The sequence below is a fragment of the Mastigoproctus giganteus genome, chromosome 1, assembly GCF_048544385.1.
Source record: "Mastigoproctus giganteus isolate SK-2022 chromosome 1, ASM4854438v1, whole genome shotgun sequence".
Classification (NCBI taxonomy): domain Eukaryota; kingdom Metazoa; phylum Arthropoda; class Arachnida; order Uropygi; family Thelyphonidae; genus Mastigoproctus; species Mastigoproctus giganteus.
The window spans coordinates 172207195-172226530 of NC_143575.1; the positions used below are offsets into that span (position 1 = coordinate 172207195).

The 19336-nt window shown below is 39.3% G+C and overlaps 1 protein-coding gene across 1 annotated transcript in view; it reads right to left on the bottom strand.

Annotated features, from left to right (window-relative positions):
- LOC150091263 (serine protease hepsin-like) overlaps positions 1 to 19085 on the bottom strand; it is a 51056-nt gene extending 31971 nt beyond the window's left edge. Inside the window, exon 1 of the mRNA XM_090389848.1 lies at positions 18907 to 19085. Within this exon, the coding sequence (XP_090245974.1) occupies positions 18907 to 19085 (179 nt within the window). The remainder of the gene's footprint in view (positions 1 to 18906) is intronic.
- Positions 19086 to 19336: the final 251 nt, after the last annotated feature.

The window sequence follows — 19336 nt, forward strand, 5'->3', positions numbered from 1 at the left end:
CGAAGGTTGATTTTTTTTCAATAGCAAAGGAGCACCAGTTCATAAATCTCGCCTTGTAAGGGTACAATTTGTAGTTTCGCCACTACTTGCAGTCTCACTTACGCTTCTGCAACTGGCGAATGTAACTTTTCCATTCCTACATTGTACAAAATTGCTGCTATTGCATTACTACTTTTTCTTCTTCTACCCTTACCGTTAAGAAAGATAGAAACGATACAGCGCTCCATGTTTCTCATTACCATTCGCGCGTGCTGCACCGCCAGTACGCACGCCCTCCAGGTCCTAGCGGGCGCCCTCCCGCTGGACCTGTAGGCTTCCGACGGGCCATGCTGTCTAACCTGGCCAATAGGCAATCAACCACCTTCTTAGACTACACCATAGATATAACCAACAACCGGCCGACAGAAGAAAAACGACTCGCCACTCACCTACAAAAGACCTCTGCTAAAGGGGCAATTACCAAGAAATTCATACCAGATGTAGGCAAAACTTTTCCGAAATGCCCAACCTGGCTATACTCAGGCCTGAGGACTACATACTTATTAACCGGCCACAGTGCAATTAATGAGAAACTTGCCACACTGGGACTCACTGACGACCCACATTGCTCATGTAGACAACTGGAGACATGGTATCACCTCGGGCACCACTGTCCCCTCTACGAGGATCTCCGATCCATCCTGATTACAGATATCCACTTTATCTCCAGAAATCGAGAGAACTACCTCCTGGAATCAGAGGGAAAATACACATTTTTCTCAAAATATACTCGAAATCTCTTCGCGAGACCGCTGTGTTGGTCCATCCCGCCGAGACAACTGCAAAAGCTAATTTAAAAGCTAACATAACGCAACTCCATCACGGATTGACTGGCCTCTGGCCAAACAACAGACTGTCACTCTGCCAAAAGTCACCAGACCAGTGCAATGCGCAAGACCGAAGTGACCACACTCACGAGCGACCATGAATTGAACTAAAAAGAATACACCTACGTCAAGAACAAGAGAACTAGACTAGAAGACAACCATCACCATCTGAAACCTGCATCTCAAGCATGACAAAATGCCAGACTGGACTCTGAATAACATTTAGCCTCGCTGCCCAACGTCATTATTGGTGATCTGAACTGGACTCCCTTTATCTGGTTCGCTTTCAACTCCCCTTTGCCTGGCACGGTTGGGAGGAAACGGGCCCACGTTTCCTTCCCCCGGCCGCCTCCCTTTCGCCTGGTGAGGAATGGGCCTGCCTCACTGACTCTCTGGAGTCGCCTTCCCTATTGTCCCCATATTTCTATCTCTCCCCTCAGCCTTCAGTTCCCCCCCCACACACACACACTCTATCTGCATGCAAGCAAATGCCTTACAAGTTCAAATTTAACGACACCCAAATTACTTGGCCCAAAAATAATTTTCGGCCTCTCAAATTCCAGCGCTACCCCTACCGCAATCACTCCACATCAAAAAACTTTTTTTTTTTTTTAAGGTCCTAGCCACCGAAATCTCAGGAAACTACTAGCAGGACCTACCAGAGTAACTATCTCAACCTACTGGGTACCTGGTCTGCCTCCGCGGGGCGAAATGCGGGCAACGTTGGGCCTCAGCAGGAGCTGGAGGCTAAATGGCCAGAGGAACAACGGTACACAACATTTCACGTAAGCAATACCCATATACTATTAAATCTCTGGCCTCAGCGTTCTGTATCACAAGACAATGTATACTACGCGGAGATGGGAAAAACCCGTGGTGAGCTGTTTCAACCTAAACACACTTTACACGTTGTTCCCACTCATGGGCTTATATGTGGCAGTATTTGTCATCACTTTATGAACAAATTTCGGCTGCGATCCTGGAGTAAAGTACGCGACATTGGCTTACACACAGCAAATCGAGCACACGTAAGCTGTAAAAAAAAAAATGCGCTTCCCCCCCGTTAACTGTAGTCAGTTGTAAAACAGGGGCCACACCATTCCCTCGTTTTGCAGAATGTTAAAATATACTTTATCTAAACCTCATAAGGTGAGGCGTTCTATATGCTTGCCGAGATGATAGGGATCCTTAATCGCCTCCCCCCACATACACACGTCTATCGATGATATTTTTGCAACATGATAGATTCCTAAACAGAGTTAACTCTATAGTCCCCAGTCTCATTAATACGTAGAGTATTCTTATATACCTTTTACCAAAAGTATTGAGACACATTCCCATTTTTGGCACCAGTGACAGCATCGGTTCCATCGTGGATTACTCTCGACCTTGTAGCAGGCATCAGAAATTTGCGCCCTTTCCTCCGTGCGTATTCGCCAGTTCAGAGGACTATGCAATTCCCTTCGCTTCGAATAACTCCTCTATGAAGTGAGAATAGTCCATAAAGACTTCTTCCCTACTTCACCGACGGAAAGTGTCCCACAACTTCTGCTCGAATGTAGGCCATTGCTGTTCGGCGTGAGAGAGCAGCGAAACTGTGTATTTCAATGATTTTATTCAGTACAGTTATAGTAGTCTCAAAGTTCGGGAGGTTAGGCTCCTTATAAAATCCCATATGCGAGAATTCGCGTATTTTGGGATTCTGCCATAAAAAAACTATTGTAACTAAGGTAAACCAGGCTAATTCCTATAAACCATGTGCGTGTGTATTTAAACTTTATTTGTTAACATAAATCTTAAATAAAGTGCCAAGACGAGTCCATCCTCATAAACGATGCACTTTTAGGGAAGCAATTTTTTGGCTAAAGACACAGGTTATAGTCCTTATTAATCTATTAACTATCATCCAGTTGAAGTACGGAATTCTTACCAGTCCGAACGAAAAGCCGATACTGCACTATGATTTCGACCTTCCTTTTCCATTTCTTCCTTTCCCCTCTTTTGCTTGACATCAGGGACATGGTAAAATTACGAACCACGAACATCACGAATAAAGGGGGGGGGGTGATCAGCGCATATGACCGGGTCGCGTACTCTGAGACTCCACTGTACTGAAACAAAACGTTATAACGTACTTTTTATTTAATCAATTTGCTATGATTTTCATCTGCAAAAAGAATAAATAAATAATTATACGATTCTTGAAAGTTAAGAAATTTGCAATTCAAGATACGTGTATCTTAAGTTAAAAAAAATTCAGTGGACTCCAACGCACATTTTTATTATGGAACTCTTAGCAACATCGGAGTGATAAGGCTGAAAAGGAAAAAGAAGAAGAAGAAAAAAACAAATAAACAAAATTAAGTTCAGCACTTAATGTCAAGAATGACATTTTTGTTATAATTCTTGATGATAAAAATGATAACACCAATGATTTTCATTGATCTCAGTGCAATTTTGTACGTTTGTTGAAGGCGTATATTCAATGCCTAATTTTAATGCTGCGATTACAAATCTAAAACTGCAATCATAACCTTTGTCCGTCTTCATCCAGAGGGATCAACGGTGGTCCCGCTTCCTCGGGGTCAACAGTTTCCATCCTTTTAATGAATCGTTCCGGTTCGCCTACATTCCCTTGTTTTCCTCTCCCTTGCCCTCTTTCGTTTTCCTTTTTCTTTTCTGTATTCAGTTGTTCCTTCCTTTTCCTGCGTTTCCTTCTGGCATCTGCAATCTGATCGCTTCCTTCCCCGTTTTGTTATTTTACTTGCATCCGCCATATGCGTGGTTCGCCGTCAGGTGATCTTTTATGTGTTTTATTAACTGCCACCACCACTACTACTACTACAACTCAAAGGTTTTCTGTTAATAAAAGACGCAGCCAGCGTTTGAAAGACTTCCGTTAGTTCTCTCTTTTTATATATTTTTTCTGTTTACCGTTATAGATTTAATGGTTTTGAAACAAGAAATATAAAAATATTTTTATATTTTTTTAAGTGTCTATTTTATTTATCTATTTTAACTTTTTATAACGCTCTTATTGTCTTGTCGGAGTTTCAATAACTACTACAGCGTTTTTAGTATTGAGTATAATTTTGCAATGGATTTTAGAAGGATCTCACATTGTGGCTTTTCATGTCTATGTATATTATTCGATAAGACTTACTTTCAAATACATTATAAATTAGAATTTTTTCCTTTTGGTTTCAGGCAGTTATGGTTCCTTTTGTGTTTGCGAAGTACTACGCCGATCCAAATTGGGCCATGCACACGGAATTTAGGTGGTGCCAAGTTTTGCAGAATATTTAAAGCATACTGTACTATGGAATGCTAATGGATGACAAAAGTCTTGGTACTTCACTTCTGGTAACTGCCGATCAACATCAGAAAGATTTTTAAGCAGCCAGCATTTTCTTTCGCGATTTCTAGAATTTGGAGAGAGAGAGAGAGAGAGAGAGAGAGAGAGAGCGCACATTAATTACAACTGGTATTTTTTGTAGGGAAACACTTCAATATATAAGAAAGCTAAATGTTGAAGAAATGTTATGTATCTGTGTATGCATTCTCTATTGTCCCAAAACCATGTAGTCATGGTTTGCCAATTCGTAATCTCCCTTCTTTATGAAAGACCTCAGAAGTGGAAGATTTAGCATTAGCATTAGTAGAGGCATTTGATGCAAGAAAGCAAGCTTATGCAGCATCAGCCAAAAAAAAAAAAAAAAAAACCCCACTTCCACTTCACCCCTCGGTTCGTTCAAAATACCTGTCCAGCTGAGCCTTAAACTTATTTAGGCTATCAGCCTCCACTACAAGGGATGGAAGTCTGTTCCACCAACCGACCACCCGCTGGCTAAAGGCAAATTTCCGCACGTCTATCCTACATCTGTCTTTCCTCAATTTGAATTTATGCCCTCTCAGGTGATTATTCTGAGCAAGAGGAAGAATCCCATCAGCACTGAGCATGCTCAAACCATTCAAGGCTTTGTACACCTCTATCAGATCACCTCGCTGGTGCCTAGTCTCCAGACACCGTAATTTGCAAAACTTAAGCCTTTTTTCGTAAGAGCACCCCTTTGTTCCATTCACTAATCTTGTTGCCCTTCTCTATACTCGTTCCAGCAGCTCTACATCCTTCTTGAAATGAGGCCTCCACCTGTATACAGTACTCTAGGTGTGGCCTGACCATTGCCTTATACAAGGGAATAATCACCTCCTTATCCCTGCTGGAAAAATTCCTGTATATCATTGACAATACTCCATGAGCTACTCTTGCAGCCCGTCTGCACTGCTCAGAGAACTTCATATCTGCCTGCACAACCACCCCCAAGTCCCTTTCATTCTCTACCACTGTCAGTGTAGTACCACAGAGTTGATACGTTGCTCTGGGGTTGCTGTTTCCCATGTGTAGTACTTTACATTTGTCAATGTTAAACTTCATTTGCCACCTCTCAGCCCATCTGCTCAACCTTTCCAGATCCTGTTGCAGCAGCATAGTGTCAGTAGTGTCCTTGAAAACCCTGCCAACCTTTGTATCGTCTGCAAACTTGGACATTAAGCATCATCAATATCATTTATAAATACAGAAAACAATAATGGACCCAACACTGAGCCCTGAGGGACTCCACTAATAACATTAGTCCACGATGAGCGGTGTCCATTGATTACCACTCTCTGTCTTCTCCCCCCTCAACCACCCCTTTATCCATAGCAGCAATTTGCCTCCAATGTCACACTGCTCCAATTTGTGTAGCAGTCTTCCATGTGCAACAGTATCAAAAGCCTTTCTAAGATCCAAGTATATAATGTCAAAGCTATTCCCTGCATCCAGTTCTTTTGTGACTGCATCATAATATCCAATAAAATTGGTCAGGCAAGACTTCCCCTTAACAAAACCATGCTGTGTCCGAGCTATAACTGAAGTCTTGTCTAAATGATCCTGCAGTGCTTCTTTAACCAGTGCCTCCATTAATTTTCCTGGAACAGAAGTTAAACTCACAAGTCTATAATTACTTGTGTCAGCCTTTGATCCTCCTTTGTGAATTGGGGTCACATTTGCACATTTCCAGTCTATGGGTACCTCCCCTGAGTCCAAGGAAGCTCTCATAATTATGGCTAAGGGTTTGCTTACTTCCTTTGCTGCCTCCTTTAATATAACTGGATAGATCCCATCCACCCCGGGTGCCTTTCTTGTGTTTATCTTCAACAGTTTCTCCTCCACTTTACTCCTAGTGATTTCAAGATTCTGTAGCTTACTGCTAGAGTTGAATACACCTCTGGCATTCCCCTCGCTGAATAACTCCTCATGTGTGAATGTCGATGCAAAATATTCATTTAGTTTGTTAGCTATCTGAGCAGGGTCATCAACAGTTGACCCATCAATATCAAGTGGACCAATCTGATTCATCCCCTTCCTTCTAGAGTTTACATAAGTAAAGAACTCTTTGCTGTTTTTCTTTTCATCCCTTGCCAAAGCTTTCTCGTAATCTGCCTTCGCCTGCCTAACCTCCTTGGTTGCATATCAACTTGTATCTATCATAGGCTTCTGTGTCATGTGTTAATTTGTAAGTATCCCATGCATTTTTCTTCTCTGCCATATGCCTCATTAGTTCATCTGACATCCATTTTGGCCTAAACCTTGAACAATATTTCTTAGTTGGTATGTAAAGCCTAGTAGCTTCCAAGATTAATTCTTTGAATGCTTCCCATTTTGAATTTGCTGTTGGTAACATCGTCAGTTGGTCCCACTGTATAGAATTTAAATACTGCCTCGGTCCATCGTAGTCGCCTTTACGGAAGCAATAACCCTTCCCTTTACCCCTAATGGTAGTTACCTCTTTGAGTAAATCCCACTTCAGCACACTGTGATCACTGCCACCTAGTGGTTCATTTATCTGCAGATTCTTAATGCATGAAGAATCACTGCTGATAATCAAATCAAGAGTATTACTCTACTATTACTCCCTCTCTATTTAAATAGTGAACAAGACACAAAGTTAGTTTTAAGGCCAGAAATCTCTTACGATTTTGGACAGAATATCAGTGTACAGTTGGAATAATATTGAGTAAGAACCTGAAAATCCGACCTGTTCCAACAGGAAGGAGGGGAGACTTGTTTCAATAGGAGAGGGGGGGGGGGGTGTAGAGAGCGCTGACTGCAGTGAAAGCAGAGGAAATCGTGTATATCCATTTAGTTAGGTTAAAAGATAGACCAAAAATCCTTAGAGATTAGATAAATGCAAGGGTTATTGTTCTGAATACAAGCATTTATCTTTTGAGACTGTGATGTGATGTAACTATTAAGATAATATCATCCGTATAAGAGGAAAAATATGTTTGTTTGAAAAAGCGGTTACTTATAAGTGAAAAGAAATGGAAGAAGAACGATAATACACTTTCTGTAAATTTTCAACAAAATTGCAATAAACTGGTAATTGTAATTACAATTTTGGGTTTGGAAAATCCTTAAAATAGGAGTAAACAGCAGGAGAAAATAGGAGTAAACAGCTCCTAATTTTAACAGAGAATCAGCAATGCCAAAGTAATCTTAAAGGAATGTTACCATCACATTGATGGAGACGGAAGCAAATAGATAAGAGACCGAAGAAAATTTGAAACGCCATAATCTTGAGTAGAAATTTTTATAGTACTCTTAAGAGCAAAGAGCCGAGGCCATGGGACGGAAACCTTTTATGAGACTGATGCCCTGTGTCTTGGAAATGGGAACTAGTCTGTATCTTACAAGGAAAGGGACGAGAAATCTGAAACTCAAATCAATATTATAATATTGATATTATAATAATATTATTATTACAATATTACTCAAATTAATATAATAATATCCATTCACGTTCAACTCCAAACCGCGTTACACTAAGTGTTCATTCTCTTCAGTGTTCTTTGAACGAATTGTCTTTAGAATGTATCTTTTTTAAAATTGCAACCTGCAGAAATTCAAGCCAGTTCAAATCAAGGAATTCTGGCTTCCTGACAATCAGCACTGGTATGTTGTAATTAAGAGCCTGTCATGTTTTGTAATCATAAATATATTAAAAAAATATATTTTGTAATAAAATAAAGACATCTTACAATAAATATATAATATTACTTGGAAGAGTGGGGAGTCTACGTGATTGTTCATTAGCATGTTAATGAATTGATAGACACTACACTATTATATCGCGTGGTAGATTAAGTAATTTATTATCGAAGCGATACAATTTAAAGGATTTGACACTTCATCTACTACGTGATATAATAGTGTGGTGTCTATCAATTCATTAACATATACAATAATAGCCGTCAAAAAGTGTGCAGTATATCCCCAGCTTACACGGGTTCAAGTTACAGAAGAACAAGTTACACAGGACACAAAACACTATAATATACATTATATTTAAACACTTCGACTTCTATGGCTATTAGAATAATGGGTGTATTGTATGTGTTTGTATATATCTCCGGATATAAAGGGTATGTACTGTATATTACAATGCACTGTTATAATATATTATAATACTATTATAATTATGTTTTGTTCTTTTTAACTTTAATTGTTCATTTAAATATTTTAAACGAATGTTTGGAGGCTTATTGTATTACCATCCGGCTCCGTGCATCTGAAGTGGGGTGGGGGAAAGGACATGAATGCTGTACATTTTTGCTATTTTAACAAATTTAGAGGGGGAAAAAAACAAACATTTATTACTTGAATACGAATGTTTAGATACCGCGTAGTATGAATATATGACGTCAATGGTCAGGTAATAAATCTATAAGGAACAGGATGCAGCAATCGGTCACAGTAGACTGCTTATTGAAACGACTTAACAACTTAAGTTATTACATCAGACTGCTACATCCTATTTTCTCTTTCTAAGATATTCAACAATTATTAAAATGAATGACAATCTGAACTGTGTGCAAAGAAGGGAATTTTTTTTTTAAATTTTGCATTTCCCTTCTCTTTTCTTCATTGCTGTAAAGTTATGAATATAATTTCGAAATAATTTGTTCAAATTCTGAAGATGGGTACTGACGAATCAATAGTTGCGCTCGAGTTTATATGAAACTGAAACAACTGTAGATACATACGCAAGGTCTGTTTCAATTTGTTAAATGACATCATTGGAAAAACCTTGACATGTAACCTCCAATTCGCTCGCAGTGAAACAAAACGGGAAATCTTATGCAATCTGTAAAAACAGTTCTATGCACTATAAAAACTTCACTAATACGAGATACTCGTACTACGAGAAACGAATCAGACTGACAAAAAAATCTGAATTTATGAAATGTAAAAACTGTTCTTTCCCAAATCATTATTTCAAGTCTCTGAGAAACACGAGTCATAATGCGCTCGGAAGTTGCAAACTTTCGATTATTTAAGAGTTACCACAAATTAGGCTACTGGAAAATTAACAGAACCCCTCTAAAGTGGAGTATACGGCTATTAAAAATGTAAATACCGCTTTTGTTGCTGTTTTGGTAGTACCACTATCTCATCAAACAGTAGCAGACATTGGTGAACATTGATAAAACTCAGAACTCAATACATAGTATCTCGTCGTTCCACAGAAGGCAATTTTTACCCTCATAAAGTATTGAGTTATCTGTATGTATGTGTAAAAGTATGTTTCAGATGTTTGAGCTTATTCCATAATTAAATTTGGAGCCTGCTAAATTTTCAGCGTATATTCTATAGTCCCTGAGGTGATTTCGGAATCAATTGCGGTTCCATATCCCCATTTTATCCCCTCCTCACATACTAAAGAAATCTGTCTGCAGTATATAGGCTTAAATGAAAATAAATTTCAGACATTTCTCGAGAAGGGAAAAGCTAGATGGATACCAAATTTTCAGTATTTTTTCTCCTCGGGAGATTTTAGGCTCATTTCTGATCCCACAGCCAACCCTCTTTTCTAGTTCCTCCTCCTACATAAACGTTGCGATGAATTTTGAAGAGCAGCTTCGATTCCTTTCAAAATTTCAAAACGTGTAGAATATTCTTAGAGACCTTGGTACCAAATTTAATATCACTAGGTTAACTCATTAACCCATTTCCCCTGTAAATGCAACCCCCCCCCCCCCCAAGAAACATTTTCTCCTTAAGAAATATCTTAGGAATAACTTCTTCATACTGTCATTCAGGTGATGCATTGGTTCCTTGCTCTGTACTTTATCATTATTTTATTTTTTGTCTCATGGGACAAATCACCTTTAAGGTATAATTTATTTAATAAAAGAAGATAAAATAAAATTTTCATATTAATTTCATTTTTAAAACAGAACAATGGATAGCAAAATTCAATCATTTCTAATACAGCAAATCATATGAGCACACCACAGAAAATAGAATCATCCAGGTGAAAAAAACGGTCCTTGAAGAACAGCTAAAATAAACTGTTTTTCTTTACTTCAAGGTTATTGATTATTCTACCTACAGATAGCCTGATGGGTGTTTATCGTTATTCGCCTACTCCTATAGACGGTGATTCACTGTTGTTTGGACATCCAGAACACATACTGCAGTTATTAAAAAAAAAAAAAAACCCATAATTTTGTGATATACAAATATCACATAACGCTAATTTGTCATACTTTACTTCTAGTAAAATATAAATATGTCCTTTCTTTCCGTCGGCTTCATGTATACGCAGATACCAAGAACCACCTGCTGAACTAATTCCTCAGGAGTTTTTGTATTCGAGGATTCGATTATGATCTCACAGTTTTATCTGTTAAGCATACATAAAAAACAAAATTTTACTTAGGACATCAGAGTTGCAGTTTCGAGAAGAGAATGACAGAAGACTGAAACAAAGTGGGAGCAACAGCCAAAAATATGAGTAATGTTCCCTCTAAGCTCCACACAAATTTAATTCCTCCATTGCACCAGCGTTTAAACTATTGGTCCGCCGTGCTATGATAGTTTAAAAAAAAAAAAAAAAAAAAAGACATCGTTGGCCAATTAAAAAATTGCAGACGGCAATTGAGATAAAAACAGAAAATGGAAAACAAATAGAAATGATTTGAGAAGGCGAGAATGAGAATGAGTAGGTGAATTTTGATGAGATATCAAAAATTCAGTACTTCAAAAAATTCGGAACTGATTGTATTTAATTGACTGTATTTTCCACCAGTGGTCCGCGAAAGCCTTTAGCAAGAGTGTATTGGCCATGAGCAAATAACTGTATGACGAATTCCACACGGCCAGTTCTCAATAAAATGTTTTAGAAACACTAAATGAGGGCTACCAATAAATAAAGCTATTAAAGTTTATATAGAAAATAGGAATTACGATTCAGAATAGAAATACAAAAACTAATATAAGCATTACTGTACAAATTCTTTGAAGTAATTTATTATTAATTTTATTATTAATAAACAATATTACTCTTAATAATAATGCAAATTTTATTTGTACTAATTTTATTAATACTAATTTTCTCCTCTGTGTTTATAGCACACACCCAGGATTGGCCCAAGAGTAAACAACAATTTTACTGCGACACTATTTCACTTATAAAAAAGCTCTTGTGGTATAATGTAGTAATAGGAAATATTTAGATTATTTTCATTTAAAATGGAACTTGAATAAAAGTAACAATGCGAGAGAAATAAAGATTTATTTGACAATAAAAACATATTTTTAATTAAATTATAATTACGTTTAATAACTATAGTTGACTGTAAAATTAACGTAAACCAAAACGTAACACACACACATTTTAATTACCATGCTATACATTGTTCTAGATTGTAGCTATTAATGTCTAAAATACAATTTTTACATATAGAGGAACCTCTAAATTAAATCATCTTATAAGGCGTCAAGGAAAATCTGACTGGTGTCTTTATCTTCTTAAAGAAAATAAAACTGTTTGACTGGTTTTAACTTTACCTTAATGAAAATCATGCAGTACAGCTAAGTAATATTTGACAGGTGCTCTCAAAATATTCCAAAATGAACATTTGCAACCTTTATACAACAGTTTTGGTAAACACGCCAATTGTGTCTGAAATGTTATCAGAAGCGCTTAATTTGCTTCGGTTTATCATTTTAAATGAAAAACAAAATGAAAAGTTCACCAGGTGCAAACTAATATTTAGTTGAACCGCCTCTGGCCTTGATGACAGCAGTACACTGTCGAGGCATTGATAAGATCAATTTCTGAAGATAATCAACTGATAATTCGTGGTTCCAAGCACGAATTATGGATTCCTGAAGTTCACGAAAGGTTTTTGTTTCTTTTTGGCAACTGCAAATTCCACACAATGCCAACAGTTTTCTATAGGATTCAGGTCCGAGCTGTTTCATGGCCACGAACAGTTGTGATGGACCGTTTTTCCAACCATTTTTTCACCTGTAACAAATGTAAACACATTACTGTCGAACCTCTAATGCAGAAATGAAGCTAAAGTAACTACACAAGAGCCTTCTTACACTTTTCGCCCGATGACAAGGAGTAGAGTTGTCCTGAAAGGTATAGTTACTTGGCAGGTTGAAATGGTCTCTAATGGTTGGCAGCAATTTGCCTTACAATATAGCCAGGTGTCCATTGGCATTTACGGAACCTTTTATAAACTGTAGGTGACCTACTCCGCGATATGAAATGCACCCCCATATCATTTGGCTGATAGGGAATTTCACTGTAGACACCATACAGTCTGGATGGTATTCTTCACCACGTCTACGGCGAATCGTTTGTCTCCCATCAGAGCCATGCAGGTTGAATTTCTTCTCATTCGAGAAAATAACTGACTTCCACTGCTCGGTGGTCCATTTGACATACTCTTTACACCAAATTAATCGGGCCTTTTTCATTTTTTGTGTGAGGAGTGGCTCTTCTTAGGACGACGGGCTACAAGTCCATTTTTGAAGAGGCGTCTTCTGACTGTTACTACACTTGCTACCACTTCTCTATGTTCTTCTCATTCTCTTTTCAACTCAGACGAAGAAGCTTTACGGTTTTTATTATTATTATTATTATTATTATTAGCCATATGGTGCAAGGAAGCCTAAGGCTTATGCTGCACCAGCCAAAAAAAAAAAAATTCTGAGTTACCCTGAGAGAGAGAGAGAAAGAGAGAGAGAGAGAGAGAGAGAGAGAGAGAGAGAGAGAGAGAGAGAGAGAGAAGGAAGTAGAAGGAAATTACCAAGAAAGAGAAGAATGATGATATCCAGCTCAGGACCCTGGGTGTGCCAAGCTCATACTCACCAGATGTGAGCCCCTGGGGTTTTAAGCCATAGGTGCTTCAAAACGCAGTCCTGTTTTGATGTAGAGACTCGTTTTGGTCCGGTTCCTTTTTTTCCTCTTAGCAGAACCAGTATTCTTGAGTTTGGAAAGAAATCTACTCAGTCGACTGATTACAAGACACTCTATAAGCAATATGACGGAAGAACATCCTTCCTCACGTAAATCAACAATAGCACTCTTTCTTCGTGAAGTCAACTGCATGTAACTCGCCATCCTGACACAAGCAAGGAATGACTGCAACTCTTGCAGAGCGTGCTTATATAGCTGCAAGTAACAGCTGATGCAATATTACGTCATCACCCACACGTCTAAATCTTATCTGATGGAATCTGTAAGAAATATTGCCATATACTTACGTTATTCTGACGACAATTACAATTTTAAGGGGTGATGCACTTTCTTTGAACACCAGCGCATATGGGGAGGATTGCCCATCATATGAGATTGCCAAAAATGGGAAAAGACAGTTCAGATGTATGCGAAGCAGTGTGCATGACTTAAGAGAAGGAAAATCCATCTCAGCCACAAACCTTTCCCTTGTGGCTAATGCGGAACAGATTAAAAACAGATTCCGACTATAAATTTTAAAGCAAATAAATGAAATTGAAATTAGCCACAGGGCTGTTTTCTCCCTAATGCACGAGTCTCTGCACATGTCTAAGGTGGCAACCCAATGGGTTTCAAGGTTATTGACACTTCCTCAAATGCATTGGAGGAAAGCGAGTTCCGCACAATTGTGGAGCTTTGTAGAGAAGGTATTGATGATGTTTTGACCAAATTGTAACGATGGATAAATGCTAGGCACGTCCGTCACTATGATCCAGAATAGGGCCACTCAAGAATTGCCTCATCTACTCGTTTGTATTAGGTCTGTAAATTGCGTGTTCTCTGGTCCTGTTTCCCTGGACGAAAAATCCGAATTTCCAGGAGAGGAGGGGGAAATCCTTGGTCTTCGCCTGAGACTGACTAACTCAGCCTGGTTATGAAAAAAAAGCCCGTTAAAGTTCCCCGCGTAGTTGGTGGGACTCGAATCCCTGCGTTTTCCACCCGATGTTGGGAAGATGTTGGTTTTAACCACTGTTATTCCTGGGAAAGTTAAAAGAAACTATCAAGTTGAAGGGTCTGCGCGGGCAGCACAGTGGTATGTCACCGTCTTCCCTGTACAGGGTGGAAAAGGCCCAGGTTCAAATTCCGTCGATGACGCGAGGAACTTAAGTGGGCTTTTTTCACTCCATGGCTGAGTTAGCTGGTCTGAGGCGTAGACAACAAGGTTTTTTCCTCAGAAACGGGTTTTTTCGTCCAGCAAACAGGCAATTTGACCAGAGAACAGATGCAACTTACAGACAAAATAAATATATGGATAGATGTAATCATTTACGGGAGTCTCTAATATCATAATTTGGTTTTTTTATCAAGTTGAAGGGGTCTGCTCGGTAGCACAGTGATATCGTCACCGTCTTCCCTACTCCGGATGGAAATGGCCCGGGTTCGATTCCCGTCGATGACGTAAAGAACTTTTATGGGCATTTTTCACTCTGTGGCTGAGGAATTCGGTCTCAGGCGTAGCCAGCAAGGATTTTTCCCGGCCCCGAGGTTTTTCGTCCAGCAAAGCAGGAAAGTAGACCAGAGAACACATGCAATTTACAAATACAACACACACATGGATAGATGATATAACATGCGTGATGGTAGATGGGTAGATGAAATAAAAAAAAAAAAAAACACTAATAAATAGTGTTTTTTTTTATGAAGTTGAAGGATCTGCCCGGGAAGCATAGTGATAGCGTCACCGTCCTCCTCACATCGGGTGGAAAATACCCGGGTTCGAATCCTGTCAATGACTGAGGAACTTTTATGGGCCATTTTCATTCAGTGGCTGAGTTAGTCGTCTCAGGCGTAAATAGCGCTGTTTTCCCCTGTGGAAACTCAGGTTTTTCGTCCAGCAAAACAGGCAAATCGACCAGAGAACACACACAATTTACAGACACAATACACACGGATAGATGAAATAACTTTACGAGTCACCATAATGAAATAGTTTTTTTTTTATCAAGTGGAAGGGGTAGACAGAATAACCTTTGCAAACAAAGTAAATCAATATAGTGGCTCTTCTTAGTACGTATGACGAGGGCTTGTAGAACCACATCCATTCCAGCTCTCCAGGTGATCTCTGGCAACCTTCCACTAGATCTCTACATTGCGTACTGTGGCCTCTTCCATACAGCGAGGTCTAACTTTCTCAGTATATCCACCTTGCAGATAACACTTCACTTTTGGATAAGAATAGTTAGTCAAGGTGTGTTTGTTTCAATTGCGGTCTCCCCTATATGCCTCTGTAGCATCTGAAAAGGTGAAGGCCGGCAAGTGTATGTACAAAGTACGTAGGTGTGTAAGTATGTGTCTTGTTATATTGAGTGTTGAGTGCCGGCACTGGTGACTTTGCAACCAGGGGGCAGGGGTACCTGGTCCCCTGCCCCCTGACTCCCAAACTTGGCCCCGAGTTGGCGCACCAGGATCCACTTTCTAGCTGAGATTCTTACTGGGGGATATCAGACAAACCTGGGAGCCCCAAGGGAAAGGAAGTGGGGATAAGAATTGAAGTATGGGGTTGGACGGGATGGGGAGGTTGGATAGAAGATAAGGGGAAGAGATAGACCTCCCATGAAATAGAAAAGAGAAGTTTACAATAGTGTATAGAGTGGAAAAAAAAAAAATATATATATATATATATATATATATATATTTATAATATATATATTATATAATAAAGAAAATAAATAAATAAATAAATAAATTAAAAAATAATAAAAAAAGAAAGAAAATTAAAAAAAAAGTACCTATATGTTGTTATTTGGTTTTTAGGAGCATTAGCAACTAAGGCCATATTGCTCCGGGAATATGCGGTGGTCATTCCCTGACCTTTCCGCATCCTCCGTATTTGGTGGTGAGGGCTTGAACTCCACTCTAATCAAGAAGCAAGTGCTATGCACTGCTGCTGCTGCTCCTGCCCACCTGGCTACGGAGGCACCAGTACCTAGGTACAATTTTTACTATTAGCTAAGTGGGTACGATCACCACTCCTGGGGGACTTAATCAGTAAACCAAAACTATAAATAACACTTCATTACATTAATTAACACCATTTCAAAAGTACAGTATTACTATTAGGCCACAGCAACCAAACAGAAACAGTCATTGTACAGTACTGAACCACCTTGCTTCAACTTTTTTTTTTTTTTATTTTCTTCTCCTTCTCTCTCTCTCTCTCTCTCTCTCTCTCTCTCTCTCTCTCTCTCTCTCTCTCTCTCTCTCTCTCTTTTTTTTTTTTTTTTTTCTGATGCTATGATTATCTGATCCGACACATACCCCAGATTTCAGCATTAAACTCAGAAGGCAAATGGCAAGGCGCTATCCATGTACAAATAGAGGTAGCACCCTGTCAGAGTTTTACAATTCAATATCATATTTACAACATGCATAGCCAACTTTTCCTCTGTACACAAAATCGCTATTAATATCGTGATAGTCTTTACAAGTCACATTTTGACAGAAACCACATTCTGCTCAAGAACCACTAACACAACCAACAGACAACCTCTCTGTTAATTCTACTAAATCCAATTTTATATTTATAGCAAATAATCTACAAAACACAACATCATTACCATCGTGGAACCAACATATTTACTTAAGAAAAGAAAACTAAGGACTTATATACAGAAAATATATTTAATGGACAAAAAAGCATAATAGTTCTTGTCCTTGAACACAAACTCTGGATTACTTGGCATCACTCTTTACAGATCAACTCAAATTAGTCTCCTTCCTACCTGCAAACAATTTATCTGCAAAATTACTAAAAACTAGGAAATTTTCTTTATCATTGACTAAACATGGTAGGTCATCTTCATTGTACACTTATGTAAGAAGCTGTAGATTATTTCTTAAGTCTGTATAGAGATAGCAGTTAAATATTAAATGCTCCATAGTTTCGGGAACACCACACTTACATAATGGAGAGGCAGCCAACCCCAGAGTGAACAATTTGGAGTTCAAGCTGCCATGCCCTGTTAGAAGAAAAGATATATTCAGACATGGGCAAAACCAGGCCAACTGTTGCTTGGAAATTGTAATATGTTAGAAAGGTAACTAAAAGTAACTCTGCCAACTTCTGCATTGGACCAAGTTAATTGCCAACTATTAACAAACTCTCTTCTAATTCTACAATTATCATCCTTAGTTGGTATGTCTAAATTAATTGAATAGTTGCTCACCCTTGCAGGCAGCGCTTTCCGACGATAATATTGTAAGTAGTGGTACATAACTTCGTATTGAATAGGAAGTTTTCCACTCAATACTTGGAGTGCCATTGTCGACACTGTTCTGCAATTTCTTGTGATTACAAGAAGAAAGAAACGTTGTGCTTGAGTCAAAAACTTCAAGACTAAACAGTTATTAACACGATAACCCCATGCACCTGCAGCATAACAAATTATTGGTATAAAAATTCACTCGTAGTATAACTTTAAAGTTGAGGGTTTAATTCCCTAGACATTTTTAGTTATTTTAATGATTTTACCAGTTAAGACTTTTATTTTGTTCAGCACATTTTTTGCGTGGGCTACAAAACTAAATCTATCGTCCATCGTTATTCCAAGATATTTATGCGTTCTTACCATTTTAATGGATTGATTATTAATTTTTACAATGGGGAGGGTCTATTCAGGTTCAAATAACCTTTCAAAAGCATTTGTTTAGTTTTGTCAATAGAAATCTGTAGTTCTTGCACACTACACCAACCATCAAGGTCACCCAAGATTTCGTTCGCACGTTCCTCAAGTTCCCTACGAGACTCTCCAAAAATCAATACGGTCAAGTCGTCTGCATATGCCGCCTTCAAAATTTGTCGCGCTGTACCCCGAGCCACCCATCAAGAACCACATTCCAGCAGAACGGTTCTAGGACTGATCCCTGAGGGCAACCCCGAGTAACAGCACGAGTAAGCGAACAGACACCAGAATACACCACTAGGCTACGGCCATTGGAAATAATCAGAGTTAGTGGTCAAAATTTACCAATTTATGGCAGACCCACTGGTCCTCGGGATGCAATGACGACGCCACTAGAAAATTCATTCCTGATATTAGCCACATCCAAATCTGGAAACCACTTTTATGTTGATCAATCACGGCTCCATTAAAGTCCATCTCAAACAGCTTGGCCTTGTTGAAGACGACATTTGCCTGTATGGTGAAAGGGAAGATTGGACCCACCGCCTAAAAGACTGCACAGTTTACTTTGACCTCAGACAGCAGCTCCTCCGCCTCCTCCTCCAGACCAACCTTCCAGCACTCGATCCACCTCATTCCCTTTTGGGAAGGTGGGAAGCTACATAGAGCAGAATGAAATTGTCAGCTAAGTTTCTAACTGGCAACAAGGAAGCATTCATTGCCTTCATACAATTTTGTATCGCTCTCTTCAAGGGTAAAAGAAATCTTCGGGCCGCTGCTCCGACTTCTGCGGTCCCACCAGCTCTAGAATAAATCACCTTTGCCTGAACCCTCTTCTGTGCTCTCAGGCGCTGAACCTCCACCTCATGCAAACCCTTGGGGGTGGAATCGCTTGCTGACGCCACTGTGTTGGCGTGGGATTTCTTCATACAGGCTCCTCCTTGTGCCTGTGCTCTCCTCTTTGGGGTAAGGATGTTTTCCTCTGTCTTCTTTCGGCACTCGCTCTTATCTCTGTCTCTATCACTTCTATCATGCACTGTTACTGACCTCACTCACCTGTCTTTGGGTGTTCTCCCAGTAGTGGTCTCTGAGCTCCTACTCGCTTGAGGAACCCCGTCCTTGTGGTCCCCTCTTTTTCTCAAAGCTTTCTTTCCCCTTCCCATTTCCCCAACTTCTTTTCCTGGATCCTTTCCCTCCTTTCTTGACAGGAGGGGTTCACCCCGACAGGCATCCATCTACTAACCTGGCCTGGCTCCTCGTGCTATGGACGGATGCTAGAATGCCTCTTCCTAGTGGGGGGGGGGGCCTTCCAGTAAATAAAGGGTCAGATGAACAACATAACAACTCTGTTCTCACGATACCTACTTTTCACACCTTTTCTCACGATACCTTCTGCTGGCACCCTCATCTGGCCTTGGCAGTTTTTGCTTCTTCACAGTGACACTTTTACGCTGTTTTGTGGGGACCACTGGTACCGCTGACGGGT